Source organism: Trematomus bernacchii, unplaced genomic scaffold, assembly GCF_902827165.1.
Source record: "Trematomus bernacchii unplaced genomic scaffold, fTreBer1.1, whole genome shotgun sequence".
Taxonomy (NCBI): domain Eukaryota; kingdom Metazoa; phylum Chordata; class Actinopteri; order Perciformes; family Nototheniidae; genus Trematomus; species Trematomus bernacchii.
In genome coordinates, this window is record NW_022987797.1 from 3,407,191 (window position 1) to 3,424,808 (window position 17,618).

The 17,618-nt window shown below is 40.7% G+C and overlaps 1 protein-coding gene across 19 annotated transcripts in view; it reads right to left on the reverse strand.

Moving 5' to 3' along the window:
• Positions 1-17,618, reverse strand: part of slmapa (sarcolemma associated protein a) — a 75,917-nt gene that overhangs the window by 4,372 nt on the left and 53,927 nt on the right. For 7 of the 19 annotated variants that reach the window (XR_004557495.1, XR_004557492.1, XR_004557499.1 and 4 more), the window contains 13 exons: positions 17,122-17,187; positions 14,785-14,844; positions 14,389-14,463; positions 9,910-9,990; positions 9,418-9,477; positions 9,013-9,138; positions 7,965-8,039; positions 7,768-7,868; positions 6,957-7,161; positions 6,758-6,875; positions 4,425-4,598; positions 3,916-4,050; positions 1,303-1,390 (listed from right to left, as the gene is read on the reverse strand). Coding sequence is in view for 2 of the 19 variants with exons in the window: in XM_034149898.1 (XP_034005789.1) it covers positions 3,916-4,052; positions 4,429-4,598; positions 6,758-6,875; positions 6,957-7,161; positions 7,768-7,868; positions 7,965-8,039; positions 9,013-9,138; positions 9,418-9,477; positions 9,910-9,990; positions 14,389-14,463; positions 14,785-14,844; positions 17,122-17,187 (1,274 nt within the window). In the remaining 17 variants the exon portion in view is untranslated. Of the gene's footprint in view, positions 1-1,302; positions 1,391-3,915; positions 4,053-4,424; positions 4,599-6,757; positions 6,876-6,956; positions 7,162-7,767; positions 7,869-7,964; positions 8,040-9,012; positions 9,139-9,417; positions 9,478-9,909; positions 9,991-14,388; positions 14,464-14,784; positions 14,845-17,121; positions 17,188-17,618 lie in introns of all 19 variants that reach the window. The other 12 variants (XR_004557503.1, XR_004557498.1, XR_004557496.1 and 9 more) reach the window with 5 other exon arrangements.

Genomic DNA, 17,618 nt, shown 5'->3' on the forward strand with positions numbered 1-17,618 from the left:
TGTACTTTGTGTTAACTCACAATACATGTTTCTGCACCCCAATAACATGCCAGTAGACTCTCAACTGGCCATTTGTTTTGTCTATCAAATATTCCTAGAAAGTTTATCAAAATAAGAAATAATATGTTTAACCTTTTTTAAGGACTAAATTCTATATATTTCTTAAAAAAATGCAATCCTTTGAATCTTTTCACTGCTGAAAATAGTCCTTAACAAATGCACCATTTCCTACTGTTTGAGTGAAATTAGTTAAAAACTACAATGACCTGCTTTTGAATATTTTTACTTTATATTCGTGAACCGATATTTAATGATGAAAATCTTACATATTCTTGACAATAAGAAACATCTAGAATAAAATCGTTTTACTAGAAGGAATAATGTTTACTAGAGGATGAAGAAAGGAAATGTGTCTTCAGGCTGTCAGGACAGCAGGTGTCCCTGTAGATGTTGCTAGCGTGTCCCTTTAGAGAGCAGAGCAGGGTGAGCCCAGCAGAAGCAGTGAGACGGACAGCCGTGCAGTTAGAGCCGCTCACAGCAGGAGGCAAAGACCAACGCAATGATGAAGATGATGATGATGGTACACAATCTTATAGGGAAGTGACAGCGGCGAGGAGAGCGTCCTGATGATCAGAATTCAGGGTTCAAACCTAACCACCGTCATGTGACAGCAGCCTGCACCATGATGCATTTACTGATCCTCCTTCTCTTAACTCATGTTGTTTTAAAGGGATGAAAGCTAAGTGTGACCAAGTGTGTCCAGGGAAACGGTCAACAACTCAAAGTTAGTGTTGAAAGTCTGCTCAGGTTTGTTTTATACAAACATCATATTATAAGTGATGTACCTCTTCATTTCATATCAAATCGAACATCCAGAAGAGACTTTGAAAGAACGCAATCAGCAAATCTGATGTTTTGGAATCATTTCTTTCCATTTTTCTAACAATCTCAACTTATGGAAGCCCCTTTAATGCCCAGTAGATATGGTGGTCATAGAAAAACTACTTTAATAAAGCCCTTGGAGGTTAAGGGTCATTTACATGGTTTATATTTAAGGAGAATAATCATTTAAGTCAAATGGAAGAATGTAGGGTCAAAACATTGTCATTTCAACTTGACTCATTCCGGAACATGGGTACTTTCACTTCTGTCTTAATCTTGTTTGTTAACATGTGACCCTGAATTCATCACAGATCAGGACGATGTTTCCACCTCCGTCATCTTCCCTTCCACAGACGACGGACAGATGGAGGCAAAAGAGAGGCAGGCAGAGAGACAGACTGATGTCATGTCGGTGTATACCTTTCTACCACAACTGGCCGAAACACCAGTACAGCAGAGCCAGGACAAGGCCAATGAATATGGCTTGGACAGGCTGCAGTATGGATGGCTAGAGGGGGACGGAGGGAGGGGGGGGGGGGGGGAGAGGGACAAGAAGATATCAGCCGGCAAATCAACCAAAATCAACATGAGGATGGAGCAGCTACAGCGAGGGGGAGAGAAAGAGAGAAAAAAGAAGGGGGGGGGGTGGGTTGTATCGAGACAGCCGTTTCTACAAAGCAACACCGCCATCTCCACACATCAAACAGCCACATTCACCAAACACCACAGAAGAAGAAGAAGAAGAAGAAGAAGAAGAAGAAGAAGTGCCACCCGGTAGCAGGCTCTTTAAACAGCAACCTTTTTAATTCTGCTCATTCACTCTCTGCACCAGGACGGAACCCGGTAATCTAAATGCACGCTTGCTTTAAAGGCCGGACAGAAACGTTAAGAATCTGCTCTGTTTTCAAATATTACAAATAAATAAAAACGCTGGACACAAGTTCATTCTATGAATACTCCAAACTATTCTTTTTAAACTAGGGTGGCAATACATGACATGTTGTTCTTGGTGCAGATAATGATCAGGCGTTAAGGATCATTGCGTTCATTCAAATGAGTCTTTCTTTCATAGTTTGGTCCATCATTTCTGTCAGGGCTGAACATTTTTTACTTTCTTTTTTCGAAGCTCCTTATACGTTTTTTAAATAAGATTAGATTATTGGTCATTTTTTAAGACTTCGTGATCCTTAAAAAAAGTTTATAATAAAGTAATTTAATATTTTTTATGATAAATCAACTTTCTTTGATGAGTATAATTAGTCAGATGCTTTGTTATTGTTCAATCCAAGCTGTGGCACACAGGACAGCAAACTGCTTGGATTGAACAATAACAAAGCTGAATATCTCGTTACATCCCCATTTCCTCCAGTTATTGGAAATGTTTTGATCAGAACAATCCTAGGCAGCCACCACTCAAATCTGAATCTAAAGACACTAAAATACTAACAATATAAGTGTAGGCTAATCTTTGTCTAGAAATGTGCACGAATATTTAAAGTCTAAAGAAATGAAATGTAAACAAAAAAAAGACCTGATTAGGTTTGTGTAAGCTGCAGGTTTACGTCTAACGTCTGATTGTCAGGCAACTTGTGCAACGTGTCATTAGTCAGGTCTCCATGTTCCCACATCTTAGCCATTAACTCTATGAGCTGGAAGACATGATGGACAGCACTATGTCAATAAAACCAAATGGGCAACCAACAGATATTATCCTTTTCAAATGTCACTTCAAAACGAAGTGTGTTGATCTATTCCTGGATATTTGGATTAGGACTTTTATACTGAAAAGCTTTAGGGACACAAAAACCTGAGGAGCGAGACTCGTCATGTAAGGAAAGTACTGAAGAGGAGCTTAAGACAGATAAGAAAGAAGAGGAGGAAGAGGGGCAACAGGAGGAGGAAGAGGCTGCTCCGCCTCGTTATCATCTGATTTCTGTTTCCTGGAGTTTTCACAAACTAACAGCTGTTATTGAGAGGCGATGACTTGTGATGATTTCTTCTTATCTATCACTACTACTACATTTGGTTTATATTATTTACTGTACAGGGTTAGCAAAGAAGCAGCGAGGAGGCTGTGCAATTTAAGTGATGGGTGGAATACAGCTAGTTAGTTCAAGACAGTGTCCATGAGCAAGTCTGATGCTTCTCCTGCATATATCTTAAAGCAAAAAAACAATACTGTGGAAAAACAATATCATGAAAACATCTGGATTTAAAGCTGAGCAAACACAATCATTAATGTTACAAAACAAATACTTGATAAGGTTCTTTGGTATTTTAAAGAAAGAAGGAGAGGTGTGTGTGTGTGTGTGTGTGTGTGTGTGTGTGTGTGTGTGTGTGTGTGTGTGTGTGTGTGTGTGTGTGTGTCAGAGTCCTGCATCGGGTCGGGTACTCGCAAAAAAAAGTGATTCGCGGGTGGTATTTTTTCAAACGCTTTTTTCCGGGTTCGGTTCTGGGTAAAACAAAGATGTCGGGTCGCGGGTGTTGCATAATAAATATATTAAAATAATAATAATTTAGTTTAATGTTTAAATCCTCAGACCTCTCCCCCGCGGGACCGCGCATAATCATAACCTCTGCAGCGCATCAATCTGCTGCTGAGCGCGCCACATTCGAAATGGCTGAGGTGAAGCTCTCTAGCGGAGAATACAGCATTGTAAATAACACTTCCTCAAGAGCGAAATCCAACGTCTGGGAGGCTTTTGGTGTCATCCTAGATGGAGAAAAGAACCAACATCCCACGCTTTTTGAGACAAATACGCAACTGCGTGTGTTAATAATTACATGTTTTCACTGCTCATAGGATATGCGGGTTCGGGTCGGGTTGCGGATCTTGTGCCGACGGGTCGGGTCGGTTTGCGGAACTAATTGGCAATATGTGCGGGTGGCGGGGCGGGTTCGGTATTGCACGTCGCGGGTGCGGGGCGGGAGCGGGTCTTGAAAATCAGACCCGTGCAGGACTCTGGTGTGTGCGTCTGTGTGTGTGTGTGTCTGTGTGTCCGTGTGTGTGTGTGTGTCAGTGTGTGTACTCACGGAGCTGGTCTTGTCCTGCAGCAGCTTCAGGCTGCTCCTGCACTGCTCCAGCTCCTGGTGGATGTTCAGCTTCTCCTTCTCTGTCCTCTCGTAGCGCTGACGGAGGTCCAACAGCTGGGACTGTGTGTCTTCATACTGCACAACAACACACACCCCATTTCACATATTTTATTCACATTCTTTTTTGGTTTTCATTTAAATGTCTTTAACTAATTAGTACAGATTAGTTGTAGATTTAAAGTATGTTATTGTTACTCCTACACCTTAATGGTTTTAAATCCCCTGTATCATTCATGTATTGAATGTAATTGTATTTCTATTGTATTAACTCGTGGTGGGTCTCATTATTTTCTCGTTGCTCAACAGAAGCTCACACTGTGCTTCTGCTTGGAAGGAAAAGTGCTGTATGAATAATGTGTTGCTTGCTGTGTGTGTGTGTGTGTGTGTGTGTGTGTGTGTGTGTGTGTGTGTGTGTGTGTGTGTGTGTGTGTGTGTGTGTGTGTGTGTACCTCTCTCTGGTTAGTGTGTGTGTGTGGGCCTGGGCCTGGTCCAGCTGGCTCTTCAGCTTGCTTGCGTCCTGCAGGTGTTGGTTCTCCAGAGAACCCAGTTTGTCCTGCAGAACCCCCTCCCTCTTCTCCAGAGACTCCAGACTGCTGCTGATGACCTGGCTCTGCTCCCTGGTGCTGCACACAAACACACACATAACGTTTTCTTTAGCAAATTATTCTCACCTGATTCGGATTCAAAAATGTTTTATTCTGACCACAACAGGGAAATGTGCAGCGTTACAAAAGCAAAGGAAAAAGGCAAAATTGGGCTAGAATATTTTAAAAAGATGCAATAAAAAGGTATAATATAATCAAATTAAACAAGTACACAACCATGAGTAATAATTAGAAGTATTATAAAGCAAGTTAATATGAAAAAGTAGTCACTGATTGAACTTTCTTCTCCTCTCTTTTGAAAACTGGTTTTAGTTGAATGTTAATTGTAAAATAATTTCACTTCTTCTGAAACTCTGGAAGGTTGTTTTTGTTTGAGGTGATCATAATTGCTGAGGTAAAAAGGGTTTATTTAGTGACATTTGCCTTTATTGCACATATCTGAACCAGGTCACACTGCAACCAATCTTTGCAGGGGAACAGCTGGGAGACATGTTTGTTAGTGCTGCTCTAAAGGTAAATGTTAGCACTGAAATCGTGAAAAAAGCGTTTCATCTTCATTTTGATCATTTCAATCTTGAGAAGTTAGCAATAGGACTGTAGACTTTGAAATGATCCAGAGTTGCCAGCCCTTTTATACTGAAAGCAGCTAGCCACATTAGCTCCAAGAGCTGCTAAAGTCTAGTCTAAAAGTTCCATCTTCTCAGGCATTATGAAGCTAGCAGTACATGGAAGACTCTTTGTCCTATCATTTTGATTGAACCTAAACTAAATAATTAGACAGAATTGTACTGTCATTCCACAGAACCAGGTATTTAGAGCATATGCTTTATTGATTGCCGTCGGGATGTAAGGAGAATTTCAACAAATATAACAAGACATATTTTTGGAGAAGATTACCCACCCTAGCTTTGAGGATCTTAGGTAATAGTTTGATGTCAGCAGTTTTACCAGAGAGGTGCATTCCAGATATTCATGGAAAGTGCTGCCAATGGCACCCTCAGTTTATTGGAAACTAAACACAGCTGTAACTCAGATAAAATCCTGCTGACCTCTCGGCACGGTGAGAACATGCGGTGATGTTTTCTCTCCATGGAGATGAGACAGAGCTGTTAACCTGCTGACAGCTCACTCTGTCAGTCAGCTGTCGCCCTGAATCAGCTGGACACTGCGTTTCCTGCGCTCCTTATCGCCCTCAGTCCTTCTTTTAATGCTGAATCTGAACTCTGATCAGCACCCATGGGCTTCCTGTCAGGCATCCTGAGCCAGAATTCATCAACTCCATCACAGCTGTCACACAGACTTTTAGGTCTGATTTTAACATCCACCATCTTGGTTTGACACGCATTCCTGATATGTTCCGTCTTTAGATTTATCATTATTAAGCGTTTGGTTTCAGTTTGTAATGAGCACATCTTTTTTTGGATGTGTAACATTAAATATATATATTTATCCAAGTACCTCTTTTTATTTTGAAGACATTTTTACAGCAATACCTATAACGTTTACAAATTCTTACATTTCTGTCATGGGTTTATATGAGCAATAACATTTCCTTCATAATTTGACCAGTTAATTTTGGCTGCAACAACCTTTTAAAATGTTTAGGTTGAATTGTTAACGTTTATTTAAAAACAATAACATCCAACATTAAAGTGTGTTAAAATAATTAAAGTAAATCATTAAAGTAATGCTGCTTGTATTTGTGGTTGATTGGGTTAAGAACCATGTTCTTATGATGTTTGGGGGTTCATATTCGTATCAGTGGAGTGTTAGAATTTCTTCCACACACACTTTCCAGTGTGATGCTATTTATAATATCCCTAATGGTCTGTTCTGCAGCATCATCAACAGTGAAGATATGTTTGTAGATGAAGGACAACGCTTTATTTTCCATGTTTTTAACCTGTACATGTATGAAGATGTTTCTGATAAACTAATTAAACATCAGTGTCTGGTTGAAAAGTCATTCAGTTAAGATGTAGATCATTGGTACTAATATGTGTCAGCCTTTGGAGTGGAATCAAACTCAAAATAAAAGCATGGCAAAAGAGTAGAATTCTAATCCACGAGTCATTTACCTGTATTGCAGACTGTAAGTGTCACAAGTGTGTGTGTGTGTGTGTGTGTGTGTGTGTGTGTGTGTGTGTGTGTGTGTGTGTGTGTGTGTGTCTTTATACCTGCTCAGCTCAGTCTCCAGGCGGTGTAGTTTGTCTGTAAGAGCTTTCCGTTCCCCTTTCAGGCCGTCACAGTCCTGCTGCAAACACACACACTGCTGCTTCAACGTAACACATTCCGCTGAGGAAGAAGAAGAGAACAGTCACCATCTGTGTGTTTTAATGACACAGTGTTAGTGTTGGCACGGGGCTGTGTGCTCACCCTGCAGCTGTGTGGCGGAGCTCTGCTGCTGCTGCTGCTGTGTGAAGGCCTCCTGCAGCCGGCTGATCTCCCCCTCGTACCTCCCGGCCGTGTCCCTCCAGCGCTCCAGCTCAGAGCGCACGCTGCTCAGGTCGGCCTGCAGGGCGCTGATCTCCCGCTCACGCTCCGTCGTCGCCGCCTCCATGGCGTGCCGGAGGACAATAATCTGAGGGCAGAAACAAGAATCGGTCAGTTATGTCATGTGAGAGAAATATACAGTAAACTGATGGACAGAAGGTCTCATTCAAGATTCAAGGCTTTTATTGTCATTTGTACATAGCTACAGTGTAGATATGTCAATGAAAATCTCCTCCAAATGGGCAACATAATAAAACAGACAAAATAGTTAAAATAGTGCAAGTAATACAAATACAATAGAATAGAAATAGTGTCTCATACTGAATAAGAGAGGGTTTCTTTTTTGTGTCAAAAGTTGTAGGAAAGAAGTAAGAAAAGCGTGAAAAAGGAGTTAGGAGGAATCAGATGGTAGACAGAAGGGCTGGCCATCAATCAAAGAAGGAGACGGGAGGTTCCATTAGAAGTTAGATAGAGTCAGTAGGAGATGAAAGGGAGTCAAGGAGTCCGTGGTGTCAGGGAAAAGGGATTGACATGGAGCAACAGGAAGTCAGATGATTGAGTAAGAAAAGACTGGCAGGAATCAGCTGGGAATCATAAAGAGTCAGAGAGGTGTCAGACCGAGTAGAGGGACAATCAGAGGAGGAATCAGAGGGAAGTCACAAAGGTGACAGAGGGCTATGAGGTGGAGTGGTACCTCCTCCTGGGCGCAGTAGAGCTCCTCTCGGGTGGTGCAGATGGTGCTCTCCCTCTGCTCCCTCAGCCCCTCCATGTCGGCCTGCAGCTTCCCGAGCTGAGCTAAAGCACAAACAAATACACACAAAGGGAGTCAGGTGTATAGTACCTAATAGACTGACTGAGTGAGTGAGTGAGTGAGTGTGTGTGTGTGCTCACTCTGCAGGTACTGGATCTGTTTGGTGGACTCTTCAGTCTGCCTAGAGTTACTCCTCGTCTCCTCCTCCAGCAGAGCTACAGACAGACACAGAGAGTATAACGTGTCATTGAATTTCTATGTACTAATGTTTGTAGATTGCTTTAATTATAACTTGAGTTGTGGGGTTGGTCCAGTGGAAGTCTCATTAAATCATTTGAATTGCTTAGATTTCATTTTGCAATATATATAAAACCGTTATGTTGCCATGTGATGCACAATGAGAGTAATATAACACGTAAACATTCTGGTAATGTTAAAAATAGATAAGAGGCGCTTTCACACCGGAGTACTTTTCCCAGGAATAGTTCCGATAGTTCCTGGGATTTTGCGTTCACACCAAAAAGATCTGGAACTAGAACTTTGGTTTGCAAACCTTTTCACCCCTTTTCAGTCCCTGCTAGAGAGCAGGGACTTTCCTGGGGAGAAAAAGGTTCCAATTCCTGATTGGCTGGGCGAATTGCAAACCACGCCCCGTAAAACTCGTAAAACTGTTTGTGAAGCCGTCATTTTATTTGCTCGCATTAGCATTATTAGCATTAGCATTATCCCAGCGCACAAACGGAGAGAGACTAACTTATGGCAACACAAAAGAAAACATTGGAGCGGTGGAGTGATGAGGAGGTGTCGGCACTTCTGGACTGGCTTCAGTAGAAGCTGCTGGGAGTCCCAGCAGCTTCTACTGAAGCCAGTCGCCAACTCCGGGTACTTCTGGCCGGGGACTCCGGGTGGCAGTATACGCCGTGAAGTTGTTTGTGGCCTGCCAGTAAACCCAAAGCAGAAGAAGAAGGGACGTGAGCGGCTCCCTCAGGGACTTATTCCGGTGTGAACGCAATTTACTAGATAGTTCCAGGAAATAAAAGTTCCGGGAACTATTCCTGGGAAAAGTACTTGGTGTGAAAGCGCCTAAGAACTTGAGGATCCTAATCCTAATAAGAGCTTGGGTGAACACGGCTACCTACTATTTAAGTGTTTATTGTAGTGGGATATTAATATACTGTCATTAATTACCTTGTAGCTCCAGACATCTCTGCTTGCCGGTGTTGGCTAGTTCCTGGGCGTCCAGAAGCTCTCTGTGGAGGTGGTGGATGACCTGCTCTGTATCTCCAGGCTCTAGCCCGGCCCGATTCAACTCAGCTACAAAAACACAGAGGAGATCAACTTTAAAAAAATTGTCTTCATTTAGAATAATCTCTAAGCACGGGTGATGGCCATATCAAATACTACAAAACAACACAGAGAAAATTAAAAACTAAAAACATTATTTAAGGACCTGCAGGCATCAACACTACTGAACAGCTCCACCTTATGGAGAGTTTAGTGTATTACTGGATAATGTGATGTAGTTTGGTGTTCATGGTTTGTTATTGCAGCACAGAGCAGGACTACAAAGCAGAGATGAGCTGCCATGGTTACCTTTGAGCAGAGCTCCTCTGTTCTGAGGTTCAATCAGCTCCTGGTCGTCCATGTTGCCGTCTGAAACACACATGGTGATTTTCGTTATGATTTGTTTCTAATGAGGACTTCATAAAAAAAGGAATGAACAAGCTTTACTAAGTGCTTGAATAAAAAACAAGGTAAAAATACTTTTTTTAGGACTTTATTGACATGTTTCTTTTTAAATAAAAAACAAATAACAGGATTTCATTTTCAGCAAGTTCTGCCTGGTTCTAATTAGTTACTTACTGAATTGATCTAGAACATCATTTAAAAAAAAGTGATTATTATTCCAGGTTGAAGTCATGACAGACTCAATTCAACATTATTCATTTCAAAAAGATAGTTTTACAGCATAGAAACCTTGAAATTAAAACTAATGAAAGAAAAGTGTGATCAAATAAAGACAGAGGGAGTCACACAGATGAGACTTCAATTTGATTTACGTTACATTTGTTGTGTTTTACTGACCTGATGTGTCGTCACTGCTGCGGTCTTTGCTGGGACTCAGAGTGTCTGACATGTCGGACTCTTTGCCATCGGTCTGGTTCTCTGTGGACACACAGACACACACACACACAAAGATTAACCAGGAAGGAACACAATTGGTATAAAAAACAGTATAAAACCAGCAAAAGATACAAAAAGAAGAAATTACCAAAATAGATAGGCATTGAAAAATGAATAGGTCACCACGCGTATGTGAACATGTGTCCTTGTGTGTGTAGTGAAAGGACTGGATTACAGTGTGTGAGGCACTGCGGGGTTCAGGTGGTGGAACAGAAACAACAAAGCAGCAGCTTAGCTTTACAGCTTTAGTATATTCACTGTTAAACGCTCATGTTCATCTATTTTTCTGTATTCAATCTGATTTTTAGACACTGGCCGTGAGAAAATGTGGTTATTCCTCACATTATCAAAGGACAGTTTAGACTTGTTCTTAATCAAGTTTAGAATGGAGTAAGGGTTGGGAAGGGTTCAGTTGTGGCGGTTAACATTACAGGATTTGGGAGGCATTTTTGTTATCAGAGCTCCAAAAGTATATAAAAACATAACAAATGATATGCATATCCAGAGAATTTGTGTTGTGATTCAAAGCCCCCACACACAGCTGCTGCTGCTGCTGAGCATTGTGTATGGATGACAGTCAGAGCTCTTACAACAGCTAAGGCAGAGTTCAAAGGTCTGAGGTCAGTATAGTAGGATGTCTCCATGTCAGCAGATTCTACCCTTTGTGACTTCACAAAAAAACAAGTCACTGCCACTGTCGCTAGTAAATCCAGATACGTATGGATATTCTCAAATGTTAAATTAAAACAAGTAATAAACAAGAACTGGAACCGAAATATAATTGTTGGTAAGTCTCTATGGGCTATTTTATACCTAACAACATAAACCTGTAAACCAGGCATCCTCAAAGTCCGGACTCCGGTCCGGATCCGGCCCGAACCATAACTGTCTCTGGACTCTGAGCAAATTATACTTTTCATATGCATTATCTGTATTATCTGCGAGACATCGCCACAACGCAACGAGTCAAAATTCTCCGCTAGGTCCACTGCAAACAGCGCTCTGCAAGTCTGCATGTCAGACTGTTCCACTGTCTGTGTGTGTCTGTCAACTCTTTGGTCCAATCACATTCAGCATCCCGTCAGCGTTTTTTTCCCCCCACCAACAGTCTGCGAATCAGAGGCACAGTAGGGCGGGTCTTCGCGGAATGTGGGTGGGAAAAATGCGTGTGTCGTCTCTTTCAACCTGTCTGAGACAGAGCGAGAGTTGACAGCTCATCTAGTTGCATCTGTACTGTAGCTACTAGCCTAGTTTCACCTGTACTGTAGCTAGTAGCCTAGTTTCACCTGTACTGTAGCTAGTAGCCTAGTTTCACCTGTACTGTAGCTAGTAGCCTAGTTTCACCTGTACTGTAGCTAGTAGCCTAGTTTCACCTGTACTGTAGCTAGTAGCCTAGTTTTCACCTGTACTGTAGCTAGTGCCAGTTTCACCTGTACTGTAGCTCGTAGCCTAGTTTCACCTGTACTGTAGCTAGTAGCCTAGTTTCACCTGTACTGTAGCTCGTAGCCTAGTTTCACCTGTACTGTAGCTCGTAGCCTAGTTTCACCTGTACTGTAGCTAGTAGCCTAGTTTCACCTGTACTGTAGCTAGTAGCCTAGTTTCACCTGTACTGTAGCTAGTAGCCTAGTTTCACCTGTACTGTAGCTAGTAGCCTAGTTTCACCTGTACTGTAGCTAGTAGCCTAGTTTCACCTGTACTGTAGCTAGTAGCCTAGTTTCACCTGTAACTGTAGCTCGTAGCCTAGTTTCACCTGTACTGTAGCTAGTAGCCTAGTTTCACCTGTACTGTAGCTCGTAGCCTAGTTTCACCTGTACTGTAGCTAGTAGCCTAGTTTCACCTGTACTGTAGCTCGTAGCCTAGTTTCACCTGTACTGTAGCTAGTAGCCTAGTTTCACCTGTACTGTAGCTAGTAGCCTAGTTTCCACCTGTACTGTAGCTAGTAGCCTAGTTTCACCTGTACTGTAGCTAGTAGCCTAGTTTCACCTGTACTGTAGCTACTAGCCTAGTTTCACCTGTACTGTAGCTAGTAGCCTAGTTTCACCTGTACTGTAGCTAGTAGCCTAGTTTCACCTGTACTGTAGCTCGTAGCCTAGTTTCACCTGTACTGTAGCTAGTAGCCTAGTTTCACCTGTACTGTAGCTAGTAGCCTAGTTTCACCTGTACTGTAGCTAGTAGCCTAGTTTAAACCTGTACTGTAGCTAGTAGCCTAGTTTCACCTGTACTGTAGCTAGTAGCCTAGTTTCACCTGTACTGTAGCTAGTAGCCTAGTTTCACCTGTACTGTAGCTAGTAGCCTAGTTTCACCTGTACTGTAGCTAGTAGCCTAGTTTCACCTGTACTGTAGCTACTAGCCTAGTTTCACCTGTACTGTAGCTAGTAGCCTAGTTTCACCTGTACTGTAGCTAGTAGCCTAGTTTCACCTGTACTGTAGCTAGTAGCCTAGTTTCACCTGTACTGTAGCTAGTAGCCTAGTTTCACCTGTACTGTAGCTAGTAGCCTAGTTTTCACCTGTACTGTAGCTAGTAGCCTAGTTTCACCTGTACTGTAGCTAGTAGCCTAGTTTCACCTGTACTGTAGCTAGTAGCCTAGTTTCACCTGTACTGTAGCTAGTAGCCTAGTTTCACCTGTACTGTAGCTAGTAGCCTAGTTTCACCTGTACTGTAGCTCGTAGCCTAGTTTCACCTGTACTGTAGCTAGTAGCCTAGTTTCACCTGTACTGTAGCTAGTAGCCTAGTTTCACCTGTACTGTAGCTCGTAGCCTAGTTTCACCTGTAACTGTAGCTAGTAGCCTAGTTTCACCTGTACTGTAGCTAGTAGCCTAGTTTCACCTGTACTGTAGCTCGTAGCCTAGTTTCACCTGTACTGTAGCTAGTAGCCTAGTTTCACCTGTACTGTAGCTAGTAGCCTAGTTTCACCTGTACTGTAGCTAGTAGCCTAGTTTCACCTGTACTGTAGCTAGTAGCCTAGTTTCACCTGTACTGTAGCTAGTAGCCTAGTTTCACCTGTACTGTAGCTAGTAGCCTAGTTTCACCTGTACTGTAGCTAGTAGCCTAGTTTCACCTGTACTGTAGCTAGTAGCCTAGTTTCACCAGCAGGCAGCTAGTAGAAGCATATTCAAAGATGACCAGTAAAAGAAAAGTCGACGGTGAAAATCGGCAATTCAAAGATGAATGGACTGAAAAATATGCGTTCATCCTCCCTCCAGCGAGCACCACAATTCACAATTTGAAACGGAACTATGAAACAAAACACAATTATTTTGAAGCGACCTTTCCTCAAAATTCAGCGGTAAGAACCAAACAAATAAATGGGATGAAATCATCATATCAAGCTGCAAGCAGGATCCTTGTTACATCTATGTCACAACGAGAAAAGGCAACTGAGTCCTCACTCAGAGTGGCATGGGTGTTGAAGCAATTCTCTGATGCAGAAATAATAAAAGAATGCATGACTGAAGTGATGAAGGCAAACAAAAAGAGGAAATAACAGGTCAAATCAAGCAAATCCCCCTCTCAGATTCCACAGCAACCAGAAGAACATAAATACTGGCTGGTGATTTGATTAATCAGCTTTGTGATGGAATAAAGGGGGAGTTTGTTGAAGATGTGTTGGGCCTGACGAACCTCAGTGGACACACAAGGGGGCGAGACATTTATAAAGCAATAATGGGAATGCTGAATGAAAGAGGGTGCAGCTGCCTTTATTCATAACTGTGCAGCTCACACTGCGACTCTGAGGGATCAAGCACAGACACAATAACAATGAAAACTGCTGCATACAGATTATTTTTGTTTTTGCAACCTCGTGTTAAGAATCTTGTTGCAATTGTTTAACAGTTTGAATGACCGTAATAAACGGACCTTTGTCTTATTGAACCTTTAAGATTTGTATTTGAGTACCCCTGCTGTAAACCATTCAATCCACCACATCGCTTTTTTTTATATGTTTCAATATATATTGATGTTATGGATGTTTCAAGCCTCATGTTGTCAAATGTGAAAATCGAAATATCATTTAAGAAGCATGTTTGCATCGAAACCAAAAATGGTGTCAATCAATCAATAAATCATAAATATCTCTGGGGGGAAATTGGCTTACGTTGCAATTGCCTTTATTTTTTAAATAAATAACCATGTAAAGATATGTGCGTTATACTACAAAGTATGGAAGAATAGAAATAAGAAATATCTTTTTTAAAGAATATGTAAATGTATATCAAAAACTGTGTAAATGATGCAAGATGAGTGTGAGTGTGAGTGTGAGTGTGTGAGTGTGTGAGTGTGTGAGTGTGTGAGTGTGTGAGTGTGTGTGTGTGTGTGTGTGTGTGTGAGTGTGTGAGTGTGTGTGTGTGTGTGTGTGTGTGTGTGTGTGTGTGATCTACCTTTGAGTCGGTCAGGGCTGGCCAGGATGTCGTCTTCTCCCGACTGGTTGTTCTGTAGGTGGGCATCCATCACTTCTACAAACACACCATTTTTTCAAAGGTTATGTTTAATTTTCAATCTTTTTTTGTTCAATCAACATAACCAATTGTCTGAGAGCATTTTTACAAAACAATGATATGAAATCCCCTCACCCATAAAGCAGATAATACACTAAACGAAGTAAAAAACAGAAGGGTAATATCCATTGCCATCAAATAATCATAAAAGCATAAGAACAAATCCACGTGGGAATCGATTTGAAATCAGTCTCATAAGATTAAGGATGTGTCTGATCTCTGGTTTCTAATGTTAGTTAACAGAAAGTTCTTTATATTTAAACTTAGTTGAGCTCTTACCATCAAAGTTGGCCAGTTTGTGGATGGAAGAACTTACAGCCTCCTTCAGCTGTTTGACTGCTGCAGGGAAAAGACAAGGAACAGAAAGAGAATGAGTGAATAAAGCCAATTGAAATGAGTAAGGAAACAACACATTACAACCTCTATCTTTTTAAATATGTCCCAAACTCAAATGTCCAATAGACTTGACATCCTGCTAATACAACAACAAAAAGCTGTGACATGTGTGCCTGGATAGTTTTGTGCTGAAATTACTTATTTGATCCTGTATATCACAGGTATTACAAGAAAAAGTATGCTTTATGTCAAATGTGTGTACTTTAATGCTACATCAGAACTGCAAAAGGTCCAGGATATTAACAACTACATGTTAAAGTAAATAACATTTTTAGAAACCTTTCACTATCATTCAACATAGTTAAATAGGATGCCTAGATATTCTTTCATCAGATGCTACTACAATAAACAAACCCCACAAGCCTGATCTGAAATGTTATTCCTGAACGTAAGTCCTCCTGATCCATAGAAAGCCACCAGTCTGCATATAAGTTGGCTTTTCTAATTGCAAAGAAGAGAATTCTGCTTTCTTTCCAGTGTTTTCAGTGAAACAGCATTCAGTTCAACCTCAGTAATTAGAGAGCACATGTCAACACACATCTCAGCCTATAATAACATCCACTTAGAACATCTCTACCACCCATGGAGGCAGATGTAGGACTTCTACATGTTGTACAGCAACCAGCTACAACTTCAGGATGTAGGACTGCTAGTAATGTTGCATTAGCACTCATATGTTATTAACAGCTGATGACAAATGTAACTGCTGGTCAGAAACAAAGACAAGAAGAGATAACAGTTCAACTGATGTGAGAAATATACGAAGCCATGGAACATCCCCATAGACTACATATTTAAATGGATCTACTGATTCTCTCTCTGTACAAGCGACCATGAAAAAAGAAAGAACCAAAAGAGAAGGATGGCAACAGAAAGACAAAGAGAGAAACTAGGAGGAGGTTTGTTAAATATGCAATGTGTGAATATCTGTTAAAGAAGAAGAAAATAAAAGTGATTGAGATGAGAACCAGTCAGAGTGAGCAACAGTCTGTTAGAACAACATTTCACTCAAAGACAAGAAGTTCAATGAGACAGTTCAGCCGGGAATGACCAAAATATACATATTGAAGAATTTGTACAAGTCTGTTTTTTTAAATTCACTCGAATCATAAAAAAGGAAAAGATGATTTCACCCTAGGCAAATACAGCAATGTCTCCAGACTTCTCTCAATAAAACACCAACTGCAAAAAGCTTCAGATGTTGATGAAGTGAAAACTTGACCGGGCTGGCTATGTTTATTCTTAATAATGGGGACATGGTTTCCCGAGAGATGCTGCTCTTGAGACTTTAGAGTGTCATTATTCTATGCTTTGAGCATAAAATAAATGATATTCACATTCATTAGAGCTACTGGAGGTTTCACTTTATAATTCAACATCTATGATGTCAGTGTTCCTTCATCTCTAGATTTTACTAACATTGTGCAGAAGTTCACTGATGAAAACAACTTCTGGAAAAATTCATTTTAAAACATAAAGCCATCGAAAAACTTTCTCTGCCAAAATGTTAAGTTGACCTCTGTCACAAAGTTTTGGTTAAAATGTATAAATGTGTAAAGGTTGTTAATAAAATGACCATTGTGCTCCAAATGATGAGATATTAGGTAAACATTAGGAGAAAATACATTTTCCCATTTTCACTATCTTTAACAGGAACCTATAATTCTACATTTCAGGTTTCATAATTCAATTTTGATTGGTTAGCTGGCCGGCTCTGCTGTGATTGGTCAATCGCTTAAAGATGTCCTACCCTTTAGCTGTGGCGTACAATGTGTGTGAGTGCTAGCCAATAGAAGAGTGAGTGTTACATAGTGATGTCACTATGTTTCTGAAGTAAACAAAGGAGTCCAATAGAGGCAGGGGAGTATGGAACTTTGAGATGTTCTCCTTTGCAGACCATCCACATGCACACAAACCTTTAGAACACTACAGGAGAGGGAAAACCCCAAAAGCATGTGGGTCCCTTTCATTATAACATTCGGACTGCATTTCCTATCACAGGTACCTTTTGCAATAAAAAAACACAAATGTATCTTTTCATTTCGACAGTTAAATAAAAACCAAGAGAATCAGCATCGGAGTTTTTAAATAAAGTATTTAAAAAAACATTTATCTTTATTTTTGTTCTTTCTCTGGCAGCATCTGTGCTTCCGTGTGTGTTTCTCCATATTTGTTTGAGTGTGTGTTTAGCATAGAGCAGGTGTGGACGTGTGTACTCACGCGGACATTCAATCAACTGTTGGATTCTAGTCGAGTCTCCTCCGCTGTTGTTAACATGACAGTTGTCTGATAGGAACACAGAGCACTGACATTACTAAGATATCTATCAGGAGTGGAGCTGGGTATTTAGTTCAGATGTTTTTATAGACTCTGCTCATCAATGCCACATTTCATTGAATCTTATTATTCAAAAATGTAAATAACACAAAACTCATCGTTTATTGAAGCAGATTTCCCTCTGATTATTATTGTATCTATTATAGTTTTAACTATGTCCTAATTCCTTAAACTGCAAGTTCAAAAATATTTATTATTTTCTTTTTTGTACTTTTTTTGTAAAATATAAAAAATCAAAAAATGAGTATACTCCATCCTACCATACATACGTTGAGTTTCCCCTTGTTTTCCCTCTGGTATTTTAATTGACTAATATAAGTGAATAATTAGATAAAACTACGGGAAAAGGTTTCAGCATGTTGTATAGCCTTCATCCCTTA